Here is a 26,366-nt window from a genome sequence, read left to right as displayed (position 1 = left end):
TAACACTTTCTGAAGGTTAAAAAGTTACTTAATTTGTGCTAAAATAGGTTAAATGTCATATTAGAGCATTATTACTTGATGCCATGCGCCAGGTTTCTCTTTTAAGCATAGACATTTTTGATAAGTTTATTTTCTTTAGGTAAGTCCTAATTTTGACATTCATTTACAAGAAAGCGGTCATGATTTTTAGGGGGAAAAGGCACAAATGTAGAGGATCGTCATACTTGAAGAAAAATTTCAATTCTGAAAAATAACTTTATTGCAGTTCAACCATGTTTTTTAAACTGCATAAGAATATAGTAATCGTGTGAGAAAAAAAAACCCTGAAATGTTAGCGAGATATTTTTTTCCCCCATTTTATGAATGAAAGCAAATACAATTCCCAAGGAATTTCTGAATTTTACAAAAAAAACGTTCAACAGCCTCAAGAAGAGTATTACAGTACTGAAAGTCATTGCTATTTCCTTGTCTTTACTGCCACCCGGAGGACAAAATTACTTGGCAAAAGATGTCGAAAGGAAATATGGTCATCCAGCATTATGACATCACACCTGGCATTCCTATGCCTATTCAAGTTCAGAAATAGTGGAATAATCCTGCAGAGGTTCCATAGTTTTTCGCTTCTTATCATTCGTTCTCATCATTGCTGTCGCTGTCACTCTCGCCTTTCTTCTCGTGGTCCCGTGTTGGTGCGGCCGCGGGTGGCGGCAGATCCAGACGAGCCCAAAACATGGCCTCCGACTTCCTCATGGCCACCTCGATCTTAGCCGCCATCATGTTGACGGAGCTCTGACTCGCGTTGATCACCTGCAAGTGGCAAAGGCATTCACGGTGGTGTTTGGAACGCTCCCCGACATTCCCCAACTTGTGGACTTACTCCCCACAGGCTTATCTCCTGCTTGAACTCCTTCTCGCCCTCAAAGACCACGTGGATATGCAAGGTAGTGCTGTTGGCGTCTACGTAGCTCAGCTCAGGCACGGCGTTCTTGGCATAGATGGAGATGATGACCTGCGAGCCCGTCTGGTGCCAGTCGAATCGGCAAGGCACCACCTTCTTGCCCTGCGTCAGATATACAGTAGTACATTTAGAAACTGTTCCCTGCCTACTCTCATAAAAATATAGGATTAAGCAAAAAATATATCTATATACCACCCCACACTGTATCTCATATAATCTTTCCCGCAGGGATGTCATTCTGACACATGGAGGACTACAGAAATGTAAGAATATTTATTGTTAATTTGGACAATTTAAAACTAAGGTCTCTAAATAATTGATTATTAAAATTAGTTGTCAATTAGTCATTGCAGTTCTATTTTTTTTTCATAACAGGAAACATGCTACAAAAAAATGTTGGGTGTCTTGTGGGAGACTAAAACAGATGGTCATATCCATTCATTCCAGTGGGCAAAGTTCATTTGAGCATGCTTAAGGTGGTTTTGCGTGTGGGATGATTTCACAATGTACCACTAGATGACGCCAAAGTGCTGTTGCCAACAACCTACCTCGTCCTTTTCCCTCCACAGGTGCTGGCCTTTGGTACAGCCCACCTGTGAGAGGAAAGCGTTGAAGTCAGAGGTTTTCTTCTTGCAGCAGCTCCAGTACTTCATCCTGAACGTGGAAATAAAAAACATGTACTTGCTTCTTTTCACAGGAAGAGATTATTCAAAGTGGAACGCTACCAACCCTTCGTGAAAGATTGGAAATCCAGAGTGAAAGAAGCATGGGGCCGTGTCACTGGCCGGGCCGTCGTAACTCTTTTGGGAGGGGAAAAAAAATTACGTGAGTTTCACTTCAGTTTTTCATTGTCAAATCGGCCGAATCAACACTTGTACTGAACATTTGTTGATTTAAATTCTCAAGGTTAAAGCGTAAACTCAAGAATTATTGACATTGAGACAGAATTTCTGATGCAGGTTTTGTGCTACGCTAAGTTGAATATATTTTTTTAATTTAAAAATGAAATAAATTTTTTTTTAAGAAAACATTTTGAGGAAAAAATGAAATATGTCTTAAAGCTGCAATATGGAACTCCCCCCCCCCCCCCAAAAAAAATAACTTTACAGTAAGCTTTTTATTTGACCATTTATGACTGAAATGCCTTCTAATTAGTAGATTAACACCTTAGCTGTTAACAATGGGTACTCCTGCAAGCCTCTGGCCAATCATTTTCAGACTGGATTCGGGTTACAATTTCCCATGCCCTGTCTGTGGATGTGAGGTAATGTGCGTGGTGTGTATGTGAAGAACGTTATGTGCAGTTTCATTTTTCGGCAGCAGGTGGCAGTAGCGATTCGAAATGGAATATTCTACGTTCAGTGGCTTCAAATCGATTTTGTTTCCCCCCCCCTTTAAAAACGAACTTAACTCCCCTGCATTCCAGTAGTGGCCCTGATACTGTTTGGTACTCGATAAGACAATGCAGATTGTTCCACCTACTTTAGTGCATCCTCCGTTTTTGCAGGATGTTCCGATCTTGACCTCAGCGCCGTCGTCCTCTGTAGGGATGGACACACGCAAATGCACAGAATTAATAGTTTGAGTGACAGTTATGAAGCATCAACGTCAACTTGGACTGAGCTTCACTGACTCAAATGGAGTTCAAATTCCCAGCAGAGATCTTTTTAACTTTCCAGCTGCGGTTTACGTCCTGCTCTTTGGTGAACTGAGTTGCGCCTCAAAACAGAAAAGTTGCGCTCTCACCTTGTTGGAGTGCATTCGAGTTGTCAGTCAGCTTGAGCTTCTCCAGAGCTTGCTTGAGAGAAGAAGACACTTTGTGCTGCAACCTCACCACGGGCTCATCGGCACTGAGGCGCACAAGACGACATATTGTTAGCCGCGTAGCTTGGGGAAAAACATCATTACGATTTTTCTTTTGTGCGTTGTCCACTTGTATCTTTTTTTTTTTTAAGAAAAAAAAATGGAATCTGACAATGTTTTTTTTTCTAAAGATAAACATTTTTTGCAAGGTCACAATATAACAGGAATAAAGTATTTTTATTTTATTTTGTATTATTACAAAAACGAGTCATAGTTGTTCAAGAAAGTCAATTTTACGAGAATAAAGTCATAATTTCCCCACCACAAAAATATGATCGCGTTTATTTAGTCTTTTTTTTCCAAGATTGTCAGGAAAACACCTAAATATATATATATATATATATATATATATATATATATATATATATATATATATATATATATATATATATATATATATATTTCAGAAAAGTTGCAAATCATAATTAAATGTTAGTTTTTTTAGTTATTCGGTCTTGAATGTCAGGGATTTTTTCCCCCCAAACAATTTTTTTTTTTGAAATATTACCAAATGCAGTCAAGATTTACTATTCCATCTATCAATCCGAGTCAATGCTGTGTGATGAACAGTTCAAATAATAGGTTACTGAGTGAAATTTTAACTGACAACCAGAGAGCTCCGAGTATAGAACAATGCTTGTCGTTCCAGCTGGACTATCTCACGTGGCTAATATTAGCAACATAGCTTTGTGTGTTATAGCACTGTCAACTACAAGCACAGTAATACATACGCGGTGGCAGCTGAGTGTGTGTCAATCAATAACGCATTGCTTTTCTATTCTTTTTAAGTTCCTCTCCAATCAATATTGTGTGCCTTGGACGTGAACGCTATTGATTCCAAGCTAAGGTGTCGGACAACCTGGGTCTGCAAATGGCCTCCCGGGGCTTCGGCGCGGAGATGATGTACTCGCTAAATTTGGGCTTCTGCTCGTCTCCGTCTTTCTTCTCTCCCGACGAGGACACGTCCGGCTTCACCGGCTCGGGGGGTTTCTCTTTGTTGTGGGGACCTGTCGTGCAGCCCTGCCAGCACGAGAGGGGGCCGTGAAAGGGACACACACACACACACAGGCACGCGCAGATGTCGTGAGCGGGAACAAAAGCTTACCGCGATGCTGAGGAAGTCAGAGAAGTCGGTGGTCCGTCTCTTGCAGCAGGACCAGCCCTGGGGGAGGGAGAGACGAGCGTTAGCGGATGAGTCTCGCTCATCAGGCAATATTTTTCAAGGGCTTTTACCTTAAGTGCATCGTGGAAGACTGGGATGCCGGGGTGGTACGTGCAGCCACCTACAGCCACCAAAAAAACAAAGGAAAGGGGAAAAAAAATTATTAGGACTTAAGTAATAATTTTTAGAGATGAAATAAGATTACAATCAAGAAAGCAGGTGGTTATGAGAATATTTTCTCAAGATTTCCAGGGGGAAAAAAATCTAATTGTCCCTTTTTCTTTCATTTTAAAATGTTTTATATTCATTTTGGAAAAGTTATTTTTGATGAGTCATGATCTTGCAAAAGAGTTTATTTGTAATTTTTATTTATTTTATTTTTGAAAATTGGTAATAGTGTAAGAGTAATTTTATTTTTTCCAAGAACAAAAGTCAGAAAGTTGGGAGTGTAATTTTAAGATTTTAGAAAAACAGTTTAAAAAATGAAGTTACATTTTTAAATTTGAGTTTTGTTTTTTATTTATTTAGATTTTTGTTGGCAATGAATTTTTGAAGCTGTAATTTTGCCAGAAAAGTCTCTTTTTCCCAGATAAAATATTTACCATCAAGATATGAAAAACTTGGAATAGTATGACAAGAAATGTAAATTCCAATTTCAGAGTCATGATACTATGAGAATGAGGTGCCAATATCCTTCCAAGTTTATTCTCACAATATTTTGTCTCTATTCCTCTAAAATACTACTTTTTATCTTGAAAGAAACACCACGTCTTTTTTCTATTGTAAAACTCTAGACTTTATTGTGGTAATTCAAGGTGCAGCTGCCCGCAGAGACAAAAATAAATAAATAAAATACCCCCACAACTTTAAAAGTCACATAAAGAGTATCAAATTGCCTGAGTGACCTTATAAAGCAACCATTTCCTTCCAGCAGTCCACACACAGTCCTCCGTCAAGCCTTAGGGCTAATGGCACTGCAATGTACCAGGCTGTGATGAAAAGTGGCATGCAATTAAAATGGAAATTAGACAAGAGTCCTGCGCGGAATTTCTGTAGATGACGACACAGGACGTGCGTGTGTTTAATCACACAAAACTAGACAGACACCCGATTGAATTTTAACTACAACAAAAGCCTCGCAACAGCAATAAGCCGCCAATGAATTGCATTCAGAAGTATGCAGAACAGTCACAAATTCAGACTGATTCCAAGTCTTAAGATTTCACTCACTGCCCTTATCTTCAGAGTTTGTACAAATGGGGTTTTGTGCCACACTGAAAAGACATAAATTATACAATGAGAATAGTCCATGTTTCTTGTTGTGACAAAACGAATTCTTCCAAAAATGCTTTTTTATTTTTCAACAAAGTCACATTATTCCAGGACTAGTCATATGTTGTTGTTTTCAATGGGAATATTAAATAATAGTTGCCTTTATTTCTTGGAACAAAAAGTCATGTGTTAGGGGTGTTGGGGGATAATCAATCAAGGAAGACACAGAAATGTAGGCTACCAATAATGTGCGCAAACACATCAACACTACATAGAAGTCACGGGGGGAAAAAACAAATTCACTATTTAAAAACTGAATGTTATGTCTATTTGGGTTATCTTCGTCTACTAGTTACATTTGCTTGATGATGAGTAAATATGTCTTTATATGGTCTTCTCAACCACTGTGTACAGTACCCCCCAAAGTGCAACGGTCCGGCAAAGTTGCTAATCATATGCTAAAAACGGCGTTTTTCCATCAATAATCGGGCTAAGTATAACTAACAGCTCAAATAAGTCTGGAAGTGAATTAAAGTGCGCCGAGTTTGTTTCGAGTCGTGTCAGTTATCTGGAGGCAGTTTGGGCCTGTTGGCTCGTAGAATATTCCAGATGAATGGTTAGCCTCGCTAGCTGCGTTAGCAACTCACCGTCCGGGTTGTTGTCCGGGTCAAACCGCTGCCCGCAGCCCTTATTGTAGCACAAAGCAGACATAGCGACGAGTTAATGTATTTTAAATGTGGAAACTGACACGTAAAAAGCAGCACTAGAAAGGGCGACACCGGGAGACGCAGCGGATGCCGCACACCGCTACATACACACACACGCTCACTTCCGGGTTTGTTCGGCTCATTTCGGCAAATATCGGCACACGCTCAGCCCAGTGCCTCCATCACTCCCTCCGTCGCTCGTTTATTTCCGGGTTTCCTCGTCTTTTTTCTGACAAGCATTGATCAAGGAAATGTCCTCTTTTTTGTTGTTGTTGTTGTTTTAAGAAAAATCTTGTTTTTACGAGAATGTTTTTTTGTTAGATATTTAGGGGAAAAATAGGGTTGTATACAAAATATTATTTTGAAAGCAGACCCCAAACACCCTCCCACCCCGCCCCCCACAGTCATTTCAAGATTATTGTGTCTAGCCTTATTTGACAAAAGGTTTTGTTCAAAGAACACTTAATTTACTTTTAGAAAGACCCTTCGAATGTGTTGGCCGCCTGCAGTTCTGTCAGAGACCTGTTGGTGGTCTCAAGGTGTATGAAATGTTTATCATTCGCATAGAGATGTTATTACTATCTGTCACAGTCTAATAATACCATGAATTTTTTTTTTCTTCTAGAAAATATATGAATATAATAATAATAAGAAGAATGTTTTTAGATTGTCTTAATATTCTTCGGAGAAAAGACAAGGGTATAGTCTTAGATCTGAGAGGTCCATAGATAGCGTATCGATGGTCATAACACACGCAAAGATGCTCTCGTTCACTTCCGCACTTGTTCGGCTTTTTCCGGCAGAAATCGGCGCCTCCTCTCTCGCTCGCTCGCCCACCGACTGCCTCCCGGCTCTCCCTCCGCGGTCCCAAAGCGGCGGCAACTGATGCTGCTGGCCGGTCCCCCTCGAAGAAAACTTGCGCAAAGCCTTTTTGTTCCCTTTCTTTTCCCTCCCAATTGTCTTTTAATCGCCGGTTGGACCCACACAAAACGAGGGAAGCACCGGGGTTGTTTTAACGTCCATTTTGTGGCACGCTCGGCAGGACGCAGGTGCGTGAAAACTGGGACAATTGGCGTGTACTTTGACGGCTGATGGCTGCGGCTCTTAGACGAGTGCCTCCTGGCGGGATGTAACGTGCTCGTCTGAGTGCTTTTCAAGACTTTTTCCTCCCTTGGGAAAAATGAGGGAAGATGCACTTTTGAGTGATTTCACGAAAGAAAGGTAGGACAACATGAGATTTGTGAGTGACAGAGGATCCAGCGGTTTGCTTAATTAGGCTATAGACGACTGTATCTCAGTCATAGATGCAATACAACCGCCATATTGCCATTCAAAAACATTGCTGCCATTAACAGCCTGACCAATATGTATTATGCATTTGAACTTTTTCACACTCTACTCCAAGTTGTGCAGAGACAGATTATGCACTTTTCACATTTAGACCGTTTTCAGATATCTTAAAGAAGCTCATTACGGAAAGTTGACTTTTTAATAGCTTGTTGGTAAATAATAAAGTCTCTTGAGCCCACATTCCTAGTGTGCAATTAAACAGCCGAGTAAATATTTTGTTGCCTGTTTTAGAAAATGAGTCCATAGAGGAGCCATTCTGATTTTCCTTGTCATAATTTGGCTAATTTATACAACAACCGTCCCCACATCCAGTTTCTCCGGCTGTGACTTGTCTGAAGCAATGTCATGTGAAGCTGCATTGAGTTTTGTTGGATGCACAGATTGGGCTTTTGATAAGCGGCACATCATTGATTTCCCCACACACTGTGCTCTGCTTCCACAAGTAGAATGGGCTCACCTAGTCACAACACCCTAGTATTGGCTCCGGTCGTCATGGTAGCACCTAACAAAACTCAATGCAGCTCTGCTTACATTGTGGCTATGGCATGAGAATTAACACAGTGTCGAAAGGATGCTGTGAATTTTCTGATAAGCTACAGATGCTTGATTGCTCGTCGAAGGTTGTTCGGAGTGGTGGGGGCTAGAATGTGGGAGGGATTTGTGATCTGCAATGTTCAGCATCAACACAGAATCACACACTAATTGACAAGTGTCTTTTTGTATTTCAGTGGCTTGATCATGACGTGCTGACTCCCCAATAGAGGATAATGAATTGCAGTACACTTAACACCTACTTATAAGACCGTGGTTGAAATTTGACCGTTCGTTTTTGGGAACCTCTCGCTGCTCACCCCACATCACATCTTGACCAATGCACAACATGGCTTTTTGTTACCATGACAACAAGAGACTGAACAAAGAAAAAAGCGGGGAAGAAAAAGGGTCACTGTACCCGTATTAACAAGTTAGCCGAACGTTTGAGTGTATGTCGCGTAACAGAAGTTAACACCAATCTGTTCTACCACTGCAGTGCTGCTTACCCTTTGGCTTTGACATGATAGCGCTTCAATGTCCATCACTTGAAATTGGCAGATCTTCACTCAGCCTGCCTGCCAAATGATTCGTAGAAAAATTGGGTGCGTTTGCGGTAACGCTAAAATTCACAAGGGCTTGCACACAGGCACATTCTTGGAAATAGGCAGCGAACAAAAGATTGACTTGGTTGTTTCATTTCACACTAGATGAGAGTGCAGGCCCTCCAGAGACCCAACTATTTGTAAACAAGCAATTAAAAAGTCAATTTCCGTAATATGTCCCTTTCGATGTTATCAGCCTATGTGTTAGAAATACTGGTTAGAAGAAGAGTGACTGCAGTGCTCAATGTTTGCGTATGGTTTGTTTAAAGGAAAGGCTTTTTCTTTGCCTTTGACAGCATTTGCATGGAAACACGCTGTGGTGCAAATTTGAAGATGCCGTCACATCGCTAGATTATTCTTTTGTGATGCGTTTCCTCTTGCAGGATGACTGCGTGATGCAACCGCCATGAAGCCCAATCTGAGGGGAATTATGATGCGCTTCCCGTTCCTTTACCGTCGTATTTGCTTTCTGCTCACCTTCCCGACGCTACTTGGCCAGCTGTTGCCGGAGGTGAGGGCCGGCCAAGGCCTGCTGCTCTTCAGCCAGCCTGCCTACAACGCCTCCATCTTTGAGAACTCGGCCGCCAGGACGTACGCCGGAAGCCAGGTCAAAATGGGCGTCGTCCTAGTCCGATCGTTTGACGTCAAGTTCTCCATCGAGTCCGGCGACAGCGAGGGAGTCTTCCAAGCAGAGGACTTTACGATGGGGGATTTCTGCTTCCTACGCTTGCGTACAAACACCGGTGCCATGCTGAATCGGGAAGTGCAAGACAATTACACTCTGACGGTCAAGGCTTCCGCCCAAGGAGGCATGGAGGCGCTGACCACCGTCTACATCATCGTCCTCGACACTAACGACCTCCGTCCTCTCTTCTCCCCCACCTCTTATTCGTTTGTGGTGTCCGAGAGCGCCCCTTTGGGTGCCAGCATCGGCCGTGTGACGGCCACCGACGCGGACGTGGGCTCCAACGGCGAGTTCTACTACTTTTTCAAGAGCAAACTGGATCTCTTCGCCGTGCACCCCACGAGCGGCGTGGTCACGCTGACTGGCCGGCCCAGGATGGACAACCAGGACCCCTTGGAGTTGGAGGTACAGGTGGTGGACCGCGGGATGAAGCTCTACGGTAGTAACGACATCAGCAGCACGGCCCGACTGGTGGTGAGCGTGACTCCGATAAATGAGTTTGCGCCCATCCTGAGGGCAGTCCCCGCGGTCCCGTTGTGGACCGACCCAAACCCGGTCTTTGCCAAAGTGGTGGTGGAGGATAGAGATGAGGGTGTGAGCGGGTACACAGAGTGGGTGTCCATCATTGACGGTGACCCATTTGAACAGTTTGCGATTGATCGATCGCCACTCATCGCAAATGAATATTGGGTCACAGCGTCACAGCAGGTCGACTGGGGCAGATACCCCTACGGCTGCAACTTAACCTTCCAGGCTAAAGACAGGGGCATCCCTCCTAAATTCTCCAACACTCAATCGCTTCAGTTGTTGGTCACAAAGCCCGAACCGACACGGGGGAGTTTTGAGAAAGACGTCTATGAAGTGGTGTTGAGTGAAATTGCCCCCCCTGGCACTGTTGTCGAGGTGCTGAGAATCTCCCCGGCTCCCGCGAGTGTCAATTACAGCTTCTGCAGCCTCTCAGAACTAATGTACTTTGATATCAATCCCTCGACCGGCGTTATTATGACCTCAAGGCGGCTGACAAGGATATCACAGGTTTTCATGGAGATGGAAGTGTTAGAGGCTGTCAGCCGGCTGAGAGCAAAGGTCCGGATCAGCGTGGAAGATGCTAATGACAACTCCCCAGTGTTCAGCCGGCCGTTTTATGACGTTTCCATCAATGAGAGCTTGGCTGTTGGCACCGTCGTTCTCATCGTGTCCGCCGCGGATGAAGACAAAGGAGAGAACGGCTACATCACGCACACAATTAACGGCGAGCCGTCGCTTCCGTTTGCTGTGGACCAAGACACGGGGGAGCTGAGGGTCACGCGAGACCTGGACTTTGAGTCGTCGGAAGAAATTTACACGTTTACTGTGCGAGCCTCGGACTGGGGTTCGCCCTACAGAAGGGAGAGCGAGGTCAACGTGACCATACGTTTGATCAATATAAATGACAACCCTCCTATCTTTGAGAGGGTCTCCTGCAGAGGGATGATAGGCAGGGATTTCCCTGTCAGCCAAACCATCGTCACTCTGTCAGCCGTAGACATGGACGAACTCGGAATGGTCAAGTACGAGGTCATTTCCGGAAATGAGATGAACTACTTCAGGCTGGATGCAGAGTCCGGTGCTTTGTCGTTGAAGAGATCATTAGCGGGGGCGAATTTAAAGAGTGGGATGTTCAACTTGAAAGTCGTTGCCACAGATGGAGAGTTGTCCTCCGTGCCCATGTTTGTGAATATATCCGTCGTAAGGGGTTCGGTACCGCCCCGAGGGCTCGGCTGCAAAGACACCCAGGTGGCCCAGTTGATGGCTGAGAAAATGCTCTCCAAGGCCTCAGCCATGGCTCGAGTGAGACAAGAAGACAGGAGTGCAGATGTCTTCTCTGCCAACAAACAAGCGCCGCAGTTTGAGGCCTTGCCTACGAGTATTCTAGTTCGGGAGGATCTCCCACCCGGAGCCAGCGTCTTCCAGGTGAGGGCAAGGGACGACGACCCTGGCTTCAACGGCCGTCTTCTCTTTTCCATATCCGATGGCAGCAAAGAGAACTGTTTGACCGTGGACATGGAGAGCGGCTTGCTGACCGTCCTGCGGCCGCTCGACCGCGAGCGAACTGACCGCTACTTTCTCAACATCACCGTCTACGACCAAGGTGTCCCTCAGATGTCCAACTGGAGAATCCTGACAGTCATCGTGGAAGATTCCAACGACAACGACCCGCAGTTCGCTCAGGACACATTCACTGCGCTGGTTGCGGAAAACGCCCCCTTGGGCACGCAGGTGGTCACCATCTCTGCTTTTGACAAAGACGCCGGTCAGAACGCACAGCTGTCTTACCTTTTGCTGACAAGCGTCCCTCAGTTCGGCATTGACAGTGAGACCGGTGGCGTCTTTGTGGCCGGCCACTTGGACCGGGAGAGCTTCCCGACGTTCACTCTGAGGATCGAGGCCAGAGACCAGGCCGAAAGAGGCAACCGGCGATCGGCAGTAACCACACTGACCATAATTGTGGAAGACGTGAACGACTGCGCCCCGTCCTTCATCCCGAGTACTTACAGCGCTCGAGTGCTGGAGGACCTCCCACCGGGGGCTGTCATTATGTGGGTGCAGGCCAAGGACCCTGATATCGGGCCCGGCGGACAAGTCCGGTACTCCCTCTTCAGTGACTTCAACGGAACATTTGAGGTTTGCCATCTTTTGTTTATTCTTTCATCATCCATCCTACATTTGTGCCTTTGTATTACGGTGAACCATTTGAGATGCATCATCTTGTTTTCAAAGGGGTCCGATCACACGTCACAAATATCCAATGTAAATGGCAAAATGTCTGTTTCTGTATGTGCTCTGTAGAGCTGTCAAAATTAATCGACTAATCGACAAGTAATCGATAACCAAATTAATCGACAACTATTTTAATAATCGAGTAATCATTTAGCGTCATCGTTTAAAATAAAATTGTCCAAATCCTGCAATTTCAGTCTCTCAACAGTAATTATTCTCTGATTTCTGTAGTCCACCAGAGTAGACTGATTATCTTTTGCATTTATAAGACATTTGCAAACATTTACTTTTACTTATGAAAACAATGACTGAACCAGTGACTGAATTCGTTTCAAAAAGGTTGGTGAGTACAACATCAATGTTTTGTTGGTTTTTATCACCAAAGAATACTAAAGGAACAATAATTGTCTAACAAACAGCAATTGGGGGAAATATTACGTTGTAATACACTTTAATGCGAAATAAAATTGTATTGAATTATTCGATTAATCGATGGAACATTCGATAGAATAATCGATTCTAAAAATAATCGATAGTGACAACCCTACTGCTCTGCGCTGACTGCCGACAAGTCCAAGGTGTAGTACGCCGCAAAAGGCTCCAGCTGGCTGTGACCTTAAACAGGATAAGCGATATAGAAAATGGATGGATAGATGGAAAAAGGATTATCTGTCCTACATATGTCCTACATATTTAAATGCTGCATTTACTGATGTGTGTGTGTGTGTGTGTCAGATGCACGCTGCGAGCGGCGTTTTGAGGATCAGGAAGGAGCTGGACTTTGAGACGCAGGCGTTTTATAACCTGACCTTACTCGCCGAGGACCGGGGGGCACCGACCCTCAGCAGCCTGACGTATATGGAGGTGGAGGTGCGGAACACTCATGAACATGTGTACAATAGTCAGATTGAGAGATTAGTGTTTAATTAAGGTGGCAAAAGTAATCACACACTCTGCTTACTTAGAAGTACTGATAAAAAAAAAGAAGTAAAAATGAAATAGATCTGGCATGATGGAAATCATCTTATTTTCCACACGAAGTAGTTTCCCCTGTTATTGTGTTTTGCTCATTCTGAAAAAAAAGAAAAGGTAAAAGTCCCTGGACACGTCTATGCTGCAAGCTAAATTTGGACAGGATGATAAGTACTAAACTGACAACGGGTCCTGCATGAGCCCAACAAAACAACATAACAAAAAGTGCATAATTAGATAATGATAACAATAATGAGGTGTTTATTCAACAGAGAATTTTTGAATAACAGAAGCTGTTTGGGTGTTTTTTTCGGCTGGCAGAAAATCAGCCTAACCGACAGAATAAAAAATAAAAAAATCTCTTAATTATAACGGCCACAAATGACGATGTTGACGATGTTGCGGCATCGTCGTTAATGCTGTCAGTTTCACATTTCTCCACGCCGCCGCTGTCACTAATTTTTTTCCTACCTTATATTGTCAGTCCCTAAGATCTCAATAAGCCAATCAAGACCTGAACCACGGTTGACTTCACCTCTCTCTTTTTTTTTTTACCTCGGATCATAATCTGCGTAGCTTGAAAAAAGTTACAAGCCTATTTTAACAAAGTAAGGAGTAGGAAGTACAGATATTTGTAATCAAATGTTGGGAATAAAAGAAAGAGTTGGTTAAAACGTAAATACTCAAGTAAAGGACAGAAAGCCCCCCCCCCCACAAAAGTAATAGGGGTGCCAAAATTTGTGTGTTAATTTAGCAGTAATACATTTAATAATAATGCATATATTTGTGGAGGCCGGGGTCAAGTGGTATTTTACAATTTTCAAAATGTGCAGAATTTCACAAGTTACTTCATATTAAAGATTAGACAGCTCTTAATATGAAAAGGAAAATGCACTGAGCTGTCACCAATGTCTGGCAAATGCAATTATGCCATCTTGTGGCAGAAAAAATAACCTCAACGCAAAGCAATGTCTTTTTAATTTTAACTCAATTTTATGAATTTTTATGAAATTACTGTATCAATGACTAAACAATGCAGTTAGTTTAACATTTATTTTTTTTCCCACTTTGATGTTCACAAGAGTATGGAAACTTACAAAAATATATTTTGTTGTACATTTACAACAGATATAACATTTGTGATTCATTGTGAGTTAACTAATAAAGTAATACGGTTCATTACAATAAAAAAATTATAATGGCCTGACACGCCGAGTTACAAAGTACTTGTGCTTCCTTATGTCCCCTCCACTGTTAATTGGTCAACTGGTTTCCAGGTGGTGGACGTCAACGAGAACTTGCGCGCGCCCTACTTTGCCGACTTCGCCGTGAGAGGCTCGGTGAAGGAAAACTCGAGGGCGGGCACCAGCGTGCTCGCATTGGACGCCAAGGACGACGACAAAGGGAGGGACGGCGCCTTGAAGTACTCCACCCGAGGCGGCAGCGGCCTGGGCGCCTTCACCATCGACGAAGACACAGGTTTGACGCCCCGAACCCAATTAACATCCAATACCAGTCATGTGCTTCACGCAGGATGTTTCTATTTATTTGTAATTGGCGGCTTATTAAAGTCCTGTTGTGGTTTGCATTTCGGCAGCTGTGCGATGGATGTAATCAAGGGCTGCGCGATCACTTGATTTATATGAGTTGGACAAAACTATTGGGACACAAGGCCTTTGTACAACATTTGGGGAGTGCAGTCACTGATGGTGGACCTGAGAGAAGGCCTTGTGGTTTTTGGTGGCCTTGTTCTTCCACACCAAACCTATCCAAGCATGCTTTGATGGATGATTGACTTTTTGATTCATTTATTAACCCTGCTGGTACGTCGGTTTTGTTGATATTTCAAAAGAATCACATTAATAGAAGCAATGTGTTTTAAGTAACAGTTTACACTTTTAAACAAAAATAATAATAATAAAATTGGAGATAGCACACAAGTATGTTTGCTTTTATTTGGTGTGTGCTTGTTTTACAAATCGAATTCTAAGATAAAAGATTTTTTTGTAAAAAAATATATATATATTTTTTGGATTTTTAAACTTGGGAAATGCAGCATAACGGTACGGTTGGTATATATTCAGTTCCCGGCAATCATGTTCCTGGGTCAGTTTGACCTGGGTAGTTTTCCAAAAATGTCAAATATGAAAAAAATAAATCCATTGCAAATATGTGACATTTTCATTAACTGTGCTGATTACTAGTGATGGCAAAATGAAGCTTCATGAAGCATTTGCGATACTTTTGGACTCCTCTAGATGGTGCTCTTGGTTTAAAGATAAAGGCAAGTGCAATGAAAATGGATTACATTTGCATTGCATCTTTGAATCATGAGTGCCATCTTGAGGAGTCAAAAAGTATCGCAAGTGCTTCATGAAGCTTCATTTTGCCATCACTACTGATTACATTTCTTTAAGCCAAGTAGAGGTTTGATACGGAATAAGTGGGTCATTAGGGCTGAAAGTTGTCTCTCAATTACAGAGAGACCGATTATCGCTAGCCCAATATCATCGGGCACGTCGATAGTCAGCATTTTGACGAATGTCGGATATATACAGTATGTTGTTGTATATGTACTGTATGTTGTTTGCGGTTGTGGATACAGACCCCACATTAATTCATTATTTATACAACAAAAAACTTTTTTAAAATTAATGAATTGATGGAGTTTAACCGCCTTAAAATATTGTATAAAGCCCATCATGACATTTTACCAGTTAATATACAAACTAAATTTATAAAAACTGAAGGTGAGTACAAATTAAGAGGAACAGACTTTTTCTTTTTAAAACCTAATTATAGAACAAAATAAAAAGAAAGATGTATTTCAACTCAAGGTGTCTGGATTGTAAAACAAAATCTTCTCAGTCTATTTGTATTTGATTTTTTTTTATAAAAGCACAATTACTGCAAAAATTATATATAGCACAAGGACACGCAGTTGATTTATTTTGGTATTATTTTGTAGGATTCTTACATTGAAAGTGTCTTGACCGCTCGCTGTCATTCATTTTGTGTGTGTGTGTTTTTTTTTAGTTGATCAGGGGCAGACAAAACAAGTCTTACTTTTTTCTGTCCCCTTTCAATTCTTTTACTTTACTTTGAATTTAAATATTGCTTTATATTGTCTCTTTTCTTTTACAAATGAATGAAAATAAAATAATAATAGTAATAATAATAATAATAATATTGACATCGACCTTTTTCATAACACTGATGACCAATAATAAGTAATTCAAAACTGTGTTAACTTCAGGAAACAAATATATTATTTTTTTTGGTGTTAACTTTATAATAGAAGCTGCTGCTTGGGAACTATCTGCACTTTCTGTTTTTGTTTGAAATTTAAACTAAGATAAGTGAGAATTTCAGAAATGTTGGAAATCCTTTTACTGTAGAAAATAATAGGAAGCTACTTGTTTAAGTTTTCATTTAACTTTTCAGTACATGCTGATGACCTTCGGGGCTTCCTGAACTTTTTGTTAGAATTTTAAAACAAAAATGTATATTGTCTAAGATTAAAAAGAAAAAAAAAACATATTACAAATCTGAAAAGTTGTTCAATAAACAAATAATAAATATGCTTTAAAAACATTGAGACAAAGTTAAGAGTTTGTATTTTTTAAATTGTGACTGTCACGCCAATATTCTCCCTTTTAGTGAAAGTCATCAGTCATCTGCCTCGTTGGCTACTAATAATCTTTATCTGTATCGGCCCTGAAAAAAACATACGAGTCTATCTCTACTCTTAATGGAGCTTGGTGACGAGTGACGTCAGAGCCGTTGAGTCACTGGTTCACGATGTGTCGGGAGATCTTTATTTTAATGAGGGCAACATGGCAGCAGCGCTGGCAGAGCTTGGGGGCGTGCCCTGCAACCGAGCCACAACACGGATCAAGGCTTTCCTGTGTATACGTGTGACTCTATCACATCGAACAATATCGCGATGCGATGGTGTCACGTTCCGCATACCACGTTGGCATTTGTCGTACATGACCTCCGTTGGAACACGCGGATTAGATGAAATCCCAGGACTTCTCATTGACCGCCTGCGGAAAATGCCGCGCATGTCTGCACATTCCATATTTGCATGAAAGTTGAGTGCGCAGAAACCTTTCACTCTATTTCACTGTGTGACAGGATTCTCCTGGTGTATGATTGTCTCAGGCGTGATTTGATATCCGGTATAATCCGCAATGAATATGCAATATATGGTAGAAAAAAATCTAGAATGAACAACTAATGATTTAAGATTTACTGTAATAAGATTTCAACACACAGTTCCTGTAATATACCTTTTTTTTTTTTTCATAACATACACTTATATAATGTACACTTTGCGCCGCTCTCGTTTTTGACACTTGCGCAAGGTCAAGGAGAACTGTATTATCCCCGCAGGGGAACATTGTTGCAGCAGCGGCAGCTCAGCACACAGCCATCAGACAAAGCCGCACCACAACAACAAATAAAATAAAATAATACCTAGCTCGGAGTAATTTATTGTTTTGCCTTCTCATGTAAAACTAGCAGCCGTTAGCGAGCTTGGCGTCAGCGAAGCGATAACAATCATCGTCGGGGACGCTTCATAAAATCGAGCGTGGCCGGGATGGTAAGCAGCTTCTCTCGTCTTGTGCGCTCTTCGGCGTCCACTGAAGGCCCGCATTGACCTTTAACTAGGCTAATTAGTATTGATGGGTCAGTCAGAGGAGAGCAATCAATTGACACACACATACAAGGCCTGTTGGCTCCAGTCCGCATCCTCTCTTTGGGCCCACACTCACTGCACTGTACATACAGGACAGTGTACACTCACAGGACGCAACATTCGAGAAGATGGCTAAGTCCAATACCAAATGAAGAATGCTTAGTTTTCAGAGGTATTTATTTACTAAAAATTTTTTTTTTTAAAACATTGTGGTAATGTGTAAATACTTAGTAAAAAATAAAAGTAAAACATAAAAGTAAAAAATAAAAGTAAAAATAAAAGTAAAAAATATAAAATATAAAATAAAAATGAAAAATAAACAGCAAACGTATAATGAGAAAAATAATGATACTGTGTCACCAATAATAAATATTTTTCAAAGTAAAAAAAAAAAAAACATACAAATTACAGTATTTATAATAATGATAATCCTAATATTAATAATATACATTGTAAAAATAAAGTTAGAATATAACAAATAAAATACAAAGACTACTATTAAAATCATATGAACATGTGAAATAAAATCAATATATATATTTTTAATCATATCAAATTAAATATATAAAAAAAATATTCAAACAAAATTAATAATACAAATAGGGCAGAAAAAGAGAACTAAAATCAAAACTAGAGCCTAAAATATCAATATAAATATTTAAATAAAAAATATATATACTAAAATAAAACTTAAATAATGTAACAAATTTTAAAAAGATAACGTGAAAAATGTAAAAAATAAAAATGTAAACAACAAAAATACAAATATGAACAGAAAAAACAGAATAATATCTTGTATTTCTGCAAATAAATTTGTTAAAATAATAATCAAAAATAGAATTATACAATAATAAACAAAATACTGTCAATAACATTAACATACAACAAAATGTAGACAGAAAATACAAATATTAACAACATTATACAGTGAAATATTGCCATTTGGTTGCTGGGAAGTCCATCCAATTGAATAAAAATAAAATCTGCTGCTAACCAAAACAGCAACATCTTCCTATTAAAGCACGTAAACAGCTTCCCAAATGTATTTAAGTGCACGTTTTTCATTATTTTACACAAACATTCCCGAGCAGACAGAGACGCACCTGTTGATTACAGGACAAGCGCATAGCTCGGTATCTTGAACCTGCATTTATCTTGCCTTAAATGCGAAAACATTTCTAAAACTCTCGTATAGAGCCTCATTATATGGTGCAGTGAGCGTTAATATAAAGTTGCTTTTGAACTTAAAGATGTTTTCCACCTATCTGATCCCCCGCAGTAATGTCTAACGATGCGCGGCTCCGTTATGTACCTTAACATTACAAACTCAGCGAGGCGCAAAAGCTAGCTGGAGGTGAGGCCGAGATTATTTCGGGGGAGGTCCGAGCCAGCGCCCGTCGGAGCAGAAACTGAAAGAAGATTGCAGGGGAGTGCGGTGGTGGGGAAAAAAAAAAAAAAAGATACCTTATTACACTTTTTTTACGAGTCTGTTTGACATGTTTCATAGCCGTCGTCCAACTTTTATCTCGAAAGAACACAGTCGGTATTAGTTACTGTCCGACAACACTCCCTGGAGAAATATTGTCGTCTTTTTTCTTTCTTTTTTTTATTTACTGTTTGAGACAGACTAGAGAGAAAGGGTTTGCAATGTCTCTTGGTCGTTTATGTTCACCTTGTCGTAAGGAAAGCATAAAATAAACAAATTGGGACGCTAAGCTAACATAGCGTCCAGATTGTAGAGCCGACAATGATGTTAAACAGCAACGCCGTTAGCTCTTTATTTATTATTTATTACTATTGTTATTCTAAGGCAAAAAATTACATTCGTGTAATCAGAAGAACCAAGTTAGCGTTGTTAGCTTAGCTGGCTAACTGAATACATACATACATACATACATCCCTTATGTATATATATTTTTTAAAAAAAGGAGCCCTCCATACAATCTGTTTGGTATGTTTGTTTTAAAGTGACAAAATCAAGTATAAAATAAAATCATATATGAACAATAGATATCAAAAGTCTACACACCCCTGTTCAAATACCAGGTTGCAATAAATGAGCCAATTTTTCCAACCTTAAACAAACCAATTGAAAAACAAAATGGGAAGTAAAAATCAACATCTGAGATGATGAGGCTGCACAAGTCTACACACCCTCGTAGAACTGGAGATGTGGCTGCGTTCCGAATGAACCAATCACATTCAAACTTGTGTTGCATTCCAGCAGGGGTTTTCTGTACAGCTGAGATATTTTATAAGTAAATGCAAAATCAATAGTTACTAGGTCTTCAGTTTTGTTTCAAACATGTTAACAAGTTTGACATACTGCCGCTCTCGCCAGAGGCTTATGAAGACATTACCACGTGTGCAATGAATTCATCTATTGATATTTTTTTTGTAAAATGTAGACTTGAATGCTTCTAACGGAAAAAAAACAGGATATGTAGTATTTTCACACTATATTATGCATGACAGCCTTCAAGTGTTTGTTTTCCTTGCCGTTTCAATTCCTTTCCATTCCGTTTTGGTTATGTTGTGGACATGTCGATTGAAAGCAAACAGGGCGTACATCTCTTCCTCCTCGACGTCTGCTCGCGTCGAGGCAATTTCCCCGAGTATTTGCACCCCCCCCCTACAGCCGCTTGAAAGGCCGGCCTTATCGTTTCCCCTTTCGAGATGATTCACCCCTCCCGTGCGTATGCAATGCAAAGATCTTCCTCCCGACTATCAGCAATAAACCACATCCTCGCCGCCGTTAAACCGCTGGGCGACGAGAACATTTGGTATTCACATCATCTGTTGCGCGTGCCTCTCGCTCCTTAGCATTAGTGAGCCGTTTTAACGTGCTCCGAGATTGGTCGCGGAACATGTACTTGGGGAATCTGACGCGTGGCGGATAGACGTGATGCAAGGACGGGGGGAAGAAAAATATGCACGTGGCAACAGCTCGGTTTGTTGTTCGTGGTGAAAATGAAGGCTGTCAAGTCACATTTGTATGAAAGCGGCAGGGTGCTCCTGCACTAGTTCAAAGAGCTTTTTGAAAAAAGCCGGGCGTGTGCATGTTTCTCCCCCACCTCCCCCGCCTCCCCAGCCACCTCCTCTCTCTCCCTCTCTCTTGACACAAACGGGATGCACTCAGAAAGGGACAAAGTCAAGGACAAGCTCACAAGAGCACGTCGCTACCGCAGACAAAAACACTCTTTAAACAGGGCGTACATGACCCTGAACGCATCTCTTGTCATCAAGAACGCACAGGACACAACCCCGCATAGTTGTGTGTCGGAATTCGCGAATTCGCCTTTATTTTCTGGGGTGGAAGGGGTGGGGGGTGTTATTGTAACTACCCCGAAAAATTGACACCTCTAATTAAAAGGAGTTTAAAATTGCGTGCAGATGCCACAAGATAGAAGCAAAGCACTCAAAACAGGAAAGATCATAAAACATCAACACCACAGATCTAGCTTGTACACAAACATGAATCCATGATGCACAGGTGACTGTATTCAGTAGTTAAAGGATCTTAGTGCATTTTGTGACTTTTTTTTTTTATACTCGCGACTGCCCCCCCTGGCCCAAAGCGTAACTGCAACATCTGTGTCAGGCTCGTTCATGGTGCGCCTGCGAGGAGTACGTGCACGGGCTTAAAGCAACAGCCACAGTTGACAAACGTAGACATGACTTCAAATGAGGTAAGAAAAACTCCGCCCCTCCCCAAAGAAACTGGAGTGCGCAGGGTCCGCACAATCTACTATAAAGGGAAGATACAAACTAATAGATGCAGTCAGAGTAAAATGGTCAGGGCTCTACGTACTCATCTGGGCATTTGTGGAGCATCCATGATGTAGAAAAAGCTTTAATATTACCTTTTTAAACTGCACAATACACCTTTAAATTATTCATTAGGAAAAAAACATCCTTCAAAAACAGCTCATTAATAGAACAGCCTTGAGATGCGAGTTAAGTTCATTCTGTGAATCATATTTCAAATCATCCTTCCCCATTGAAATGAATTGAAATGGCATTAATTATCTCCACCCCTCCTCAAATTGCACATTTTTAATGTGCTTTTTGATAATAATAATAATAATAATAATAATATGTAGTAATTACAATGGAATAAGTAAATGGCATTTAAAGAACTAAATAATTTTTTTCTTTCACATTGGAGATTTTGCTACTCTTAGTCATTAGGGGACAGTATAATAAAGACAAAGAGATACATACAAAGAAGAGTTTTACGACTGTTTTGGTAAACTGTAGTAATATTAGTAATTTTTTGCAAAGGATAAAAACAAACTCGACTCTGCACCCAAAAAAAACCCCCAGGACATCACTAAATCAGACAAAAAAACCCCCATCATTCAATTCTCTGAAAATGCTATTGTGTATATATATAAAGATAACTGAATGTTTTTTTTTAGTGAGGTTGAATATGAAAATTATTAAGAATTAAGAATTCTATCAAACTTGTGATTGATTGATTAATTTACTGGAATCAGACGAAGACCTCAACAATCCTCATTTGGATCAACACCTTTAGACACAAACCTTCTTGCATATGAATGCATTCCAGCACGAAGAGTCATGAATTATTCACAGCGAAATTAAGGAAAATGTGATGTTAATGGCTCTTACAGAAGTGCACTGACATTTGCTGCGCTTCCCCTTCGTCCCTGCTTAAACTTCTCAGTAAAGTTTTTTCAGAACCGTCCAAGTTGTTTTTGTGGAAGCCTGTTAACACACAAAGAGACGGCTATGGAAACGTATGGTTAACTTCCTTGGGGGAGGCCATCAGGAGGTAACGTCTCAATACTTTTGACCATACTAGCCTATGCAAAAGCTGTCAGCCAAGAGGGCCTGAATACAATGCAAAGTCTGGCAATGGAGAGCAGAGCAGGCAGTCCATTAAGAGGTCGCACAAGAGCTGTCAGCTTCTCATCTTACTTGAGGCCACTGACACATCGTGTGTGTGTGTGCGCGTGCACTTATTTGTGACTTTATTGGTGTTGGCACAAAAGTAACAGCAAGCGAGGGGCGAGCCGTGATTGGCCGAAGTGCTGAAGGTGACCACGGCGGCGCCGCTAACGGTCCTGAATGTCACTGGAGCCGCTAGTCTTGAGTTTTTTTTTTTTGTGGGCAAATATATACAAAGTCAGTTAAATGGATCATTAAAGCGAGAGTGTAATATTTATTTCAAATGTGAAATGAAATGTGATCATTGGAAAATGTAATAATGCTTTAATAATGAATAATTAATAATGTCAAAAAAGTTGCAAAAAATCAGTGCTGTCGGTTCAATTTGTGTACTACTTCTAAGGGGAATTGCTCAACATGCTAAAAGTAGCTATGCTAACGTAAAAAAAAAGAAGAAGTTAAATCGACAATTAAAATGGAAATGTGAAATAATGAAATCATCCTTTGCTTAAAATATCAAACAAATCTGAATTAATTTCAGGAGCAATTTGATATACTTCACACATTTTGTTAATAAATGACACATCGCGGCGCCCCCAAAGGCCGTGAATGTCACTGCAGCCTCAAGTCATCTATAGAAATTTGCTGTTGCTGATCTGTGGGGATGGGGGCTATGAGTTTGCGTCCTCTGGGAAATTACACTCAAATTGTTTCTCGCTTTGGGAATGAATCCTCTGTGTGACAACCACACACACACACTCAGGCACCCTTACCTGATTGTTATATGTTCCCGCTGGTATTAATACGTCTTCCTTCCCGCAGGGGTGATTTACACGGCAGGCATCCTAGACTGCGAGAGCAAGGACTCCTATTGGCTGACGGTGTACGCCACAGACAGAGGGGTCACGCCGCTGTCGGCTTCCGTCGAGGTCTTCATCCAGGTAGGGTGCGCACGCTCTGCATGACAATTGGGGACTTTGCAGTGCAGGGAGGCATCCTTTATGTATGTATGGGTATACACTCACTGGCCACTACATTACAGTACAACAGCAGGACATTCATCAAAAACGCCTTGAAACGGTCAACTAGAAAGCTGCAATCTATCCCGCCGAGTATCCTCCAATTGCTCCTTTTTATGTACTGTACTACAGAAGTTTTGACAAAAAAAATCAGGTTTCGATGACAAGATTACTGATTGATTGATTTACTTTCGTTTTTGTCTCGAGATATTGCCATTACGTGATATATAATTGCCTAATTAGCTTATCTTAGCATTTTGTCAATATAACAAAAGCATAACACTAGAATACTGTTAATATTTTGGCTTGCAAGCTAACAACGGCTTAGCACTATCATAGCGTTAACGTTTTGCTTTAAAGATAATGGATGGATGGAAGCTAACAACAGCATAGCATTAGCGTAATGTTAACTTGGTTGGCTTAAAAGCTAACAACGGCATAGCACCAGCATACCATTAACATTTTGGTTTACCACATAATAACGGCATAAGAATAACAAAAATGTAAACATTAAAATTTTGTCTTAAAAGATAATGGATGGATGGAAGCTAACAACAGCATAGCATTAGCGTAATGTTAACTTGGTTGGCTTAAAAGCTAACAACGGCATAGCACCAGCATACCATTAACATTTGGGTTTACCACATAATAACGGCATAAGAATAACAAAAATGTAAACATTTAAATTTTGTCTTAAAAGCCAACAACAGCATAGCATTATGTTACGGACAATCCAGTTTTGTGTTGGAACAGGCTTGTCCACTTTATCTTTGATGGACTCGTAACCTGTGGACCACCGCATAGCTTTACCCAGAACTCTATTAACGTCCTGATTTTCAGCGTGTAGACAAATCCGCACTCACTTGATTGTTCCGCCTCAGCATCCAGCGCAAACATGACACATTTGAGAGATTTTGCGGAATGGCACTGTTGTTGTTATGCCTTCTGGCCGTGATTGGTCGCACACGCACACGCGAAACGCGAAGTTTAATCAGACACAGGTGCTCCTCAATTACCCGCCCAAGCGTCTCGGCGCTGTGTCGCTCGCGGCCCATACTCGTAAATATTCCGCGCGTGTGCATGCCAAGGCTGAGGAGAATCATTCGTGGTGCATTGTGGGTGTGGCATATAGCATAAGAGATCTACATGGGCTTAATTGAGAAACTGTTTATGAAGAAAGTCAACATTTCACACCAACAAATGAAAAATGGACTACTTTTTCCTTTATCGTGATGTATAATTGAACATAACACTGAAATATTTGTCCTCTCATCAGGTGGAGGACGTGAACGATAACGCGCCACTCACCTCGGACCCCATCTACCACCCATCAGTGATGGAGAACTCGCCCAGGGACGTGTCGGTCATCCGCATCCAGGCGCAAGACCCCGACCTCACCGCCACGCCCAGCCGCCTCAGCTACCGCATCACCGCCGGCAACCCGCAGAACTTCTTCTACATCAACCCCAAAACAGGTCAGTTAGAGACATGTATATTTGATAGAATGTTCATAAAATTAAATTAAATTAAATTAAATTGAATTGAATTGAATTGAATTGAATTAAATGTGAAATCATTCATCACATTCATTACTTGAATTGTAAAATATACTAAGAATGGTACTGAACCGATTTATTAATCCTTTATTTAATGAGTAATTCATAAACAGAATTTCATACCTTTTTTGTTCAAGTTATTTCATGGGTATTTGTTCATGTTATTCATCTTTATTTGACAGAATTTCTATATTTATTAAATATTAAAATGCTCTGACAAATTTAAATAGTGCAATTAGTACTGTCAACGATAAAGTGTTCACTAATTAATTAATCACAAAAAAATATGGCATTAATCATGTATTAACACAGATTAATCACAATATTAATTTTGACCACAGATTATCCTTTAGCTTGACAGCGGATGGTCATGTTAAAGGAAGCACAGGTTTTGTTTGAGCAATAAACATGTACATGTACTACATGTATTAAAGTAAAGCATTTAATAAATGTTTGTGTATGACATTCAGAATATTTGTTCATGTCAAAATATTGGGGTATTTTTTTTTCATTTTAAATTATGCAATTAATTAACTGATTAAAAAACAGGAGGGTAAGAGTTTGCAGTAGATCAAAATTTTTTGAAGATGTCCTCATAACATGAAATGTCAAAAAAATGAACACATAACAGGTGGTTTACAAATTAGGCGGTCAAAAGTATTGATAAAAAAAAGCCTTTTTAATTAAGCAATTAATCATGATTAATCAAAATTCTAAAATGGGATTAATCTGAATTAATTTTTATTTTAAATTTGACAGCTCTACTTGCAATGTAAATAGCTTACATTAAAATAGATAATTAATTTTAATTAATGAAAATACAAAAAAAAATTAAATTGTAGATTATCTCATTAAATAGCAAAATCAAATGTATAAAATATTATTTTATGATTCACATCTTCAAATCTTTAATGACATTTTTATTTACGTCTTTATTAAAATTTAATTGTTTTTATTTATTTAATGGAATGCTTTACTTGCCTATTTTTTTCCCATTTAACAACATTTTGCTATATTGAATTATAAATTTTGTGCAATGGAATACAATCTGTGAAAGTCCCCCATCATGGAGGTTTGTGGGCGAGATCAGCGATCCGATTGGTTGGACTGAAATGGAGACAGGGACAACATACACACACACACAAATGGTCTGATTGAGGTTCAAACTGTCATCGCCATTAAAATCATCAAGCCAGCAATGTTTTCCGTCAAGGTTTAACACTCCTATCATGCAAGCGTAATAAGAAGCTATCATTAGCGTGATGTGCCACAGGGCTTGGACTTTTACCGCCACCTGAGCCCTCCTG

At 40.5% G+C, this 26,366-nt stretch overlaps 2 protein-coding genes across 5 annotated transcripts in view; one reads left to right on the top strand and one right to left on the bottom strand.

Moving 5' to 3' along the window:
- Positions 1–235: 235 nt before the first annotated feature.
- Positions 236–6,116, bottom strand: chordc1b (cysteine and histidine-rich domain (CHORD) containing 1b). The gene is made up of 10 exons (XM_086098632.1): positions 5,903–6,116; positions 4,055–4,104; positions 3,927–3,983; positions 3,681–3,841; positions 2,705–2,808; positions 2,441–2,499; positions 1,688–1,758; positions 1,507–1,612; positions 878–1,060; positions 236–807 (listed from the first exon to the last, which is right to left on the bottom strand). Exons 1-10 carry the CDS (start codon positions 5,964–5,966, stop codon positions 628–630), a joined length of 1,035 nt encoding a protein of 344 aa, XP_085954758.1. The 5' UTR covers positions 5,967–6,116; the 3' UTR covers positions 236–627.
- Positions 6,117–6,815: 699 nt separating this feature from the next.
- fat3b (FAT atypical cadherin 3b) overlaps positions 6,816–26,366 on the top strand; it is a 66,854-nt gene continuing 47,303 nt past the window's right edge. For all 4 annotated transcript variants that reach the window (XR_015097377.1, XM_086098189.1, XM_086098188.1 and 1 more), the window contains exons 1-6: positions 6,816–7,183; positions 8,832–11,797; positions 12,629–12,763; positions 14,143–14,344; positions 23,307–23,425; positions 24,780–24,978. Coding sequence is in view for 3 of the 4 variants with exons in the window: in XM_086098189.1 (XP_085954315.1) it covers positions 8,855–11,797; positions 12,629–12,763; positions 14,143–14,344; positions 23,307–23,425; positions 24,780–24,978 (3,598 nt within the window). In the remaining variant the exon portion in view is untranslated. The remainder of the gene's footprint in view (positions 7,184–8,831; positions 11,798–12,628; positions 12,764–14,142; positions 14,345–23,306; positions 23,426–24,779; positions 24,979–26,366) is intronic.

Source organism: Leptonotus elevatus, chromosome 16 (assembly GCF_054856555.1).
Source record: "Leptonotus elevatus isolate MCC_2025b chromosome 16, RoL_Lele_1.0, whole genome shotgun sequence".
NCBI lineage: Eukaryota > Metazoa > Chordata > Actinopteri > Syngnathiformes > Syngnathidae > Leptonotus > Leptonotus elevatus.
The sequence above is the reverse complement of the archived record's forward strand: the minus strand, read 5'-3'. Positions and strand labels throughout refer to the sequence as shown.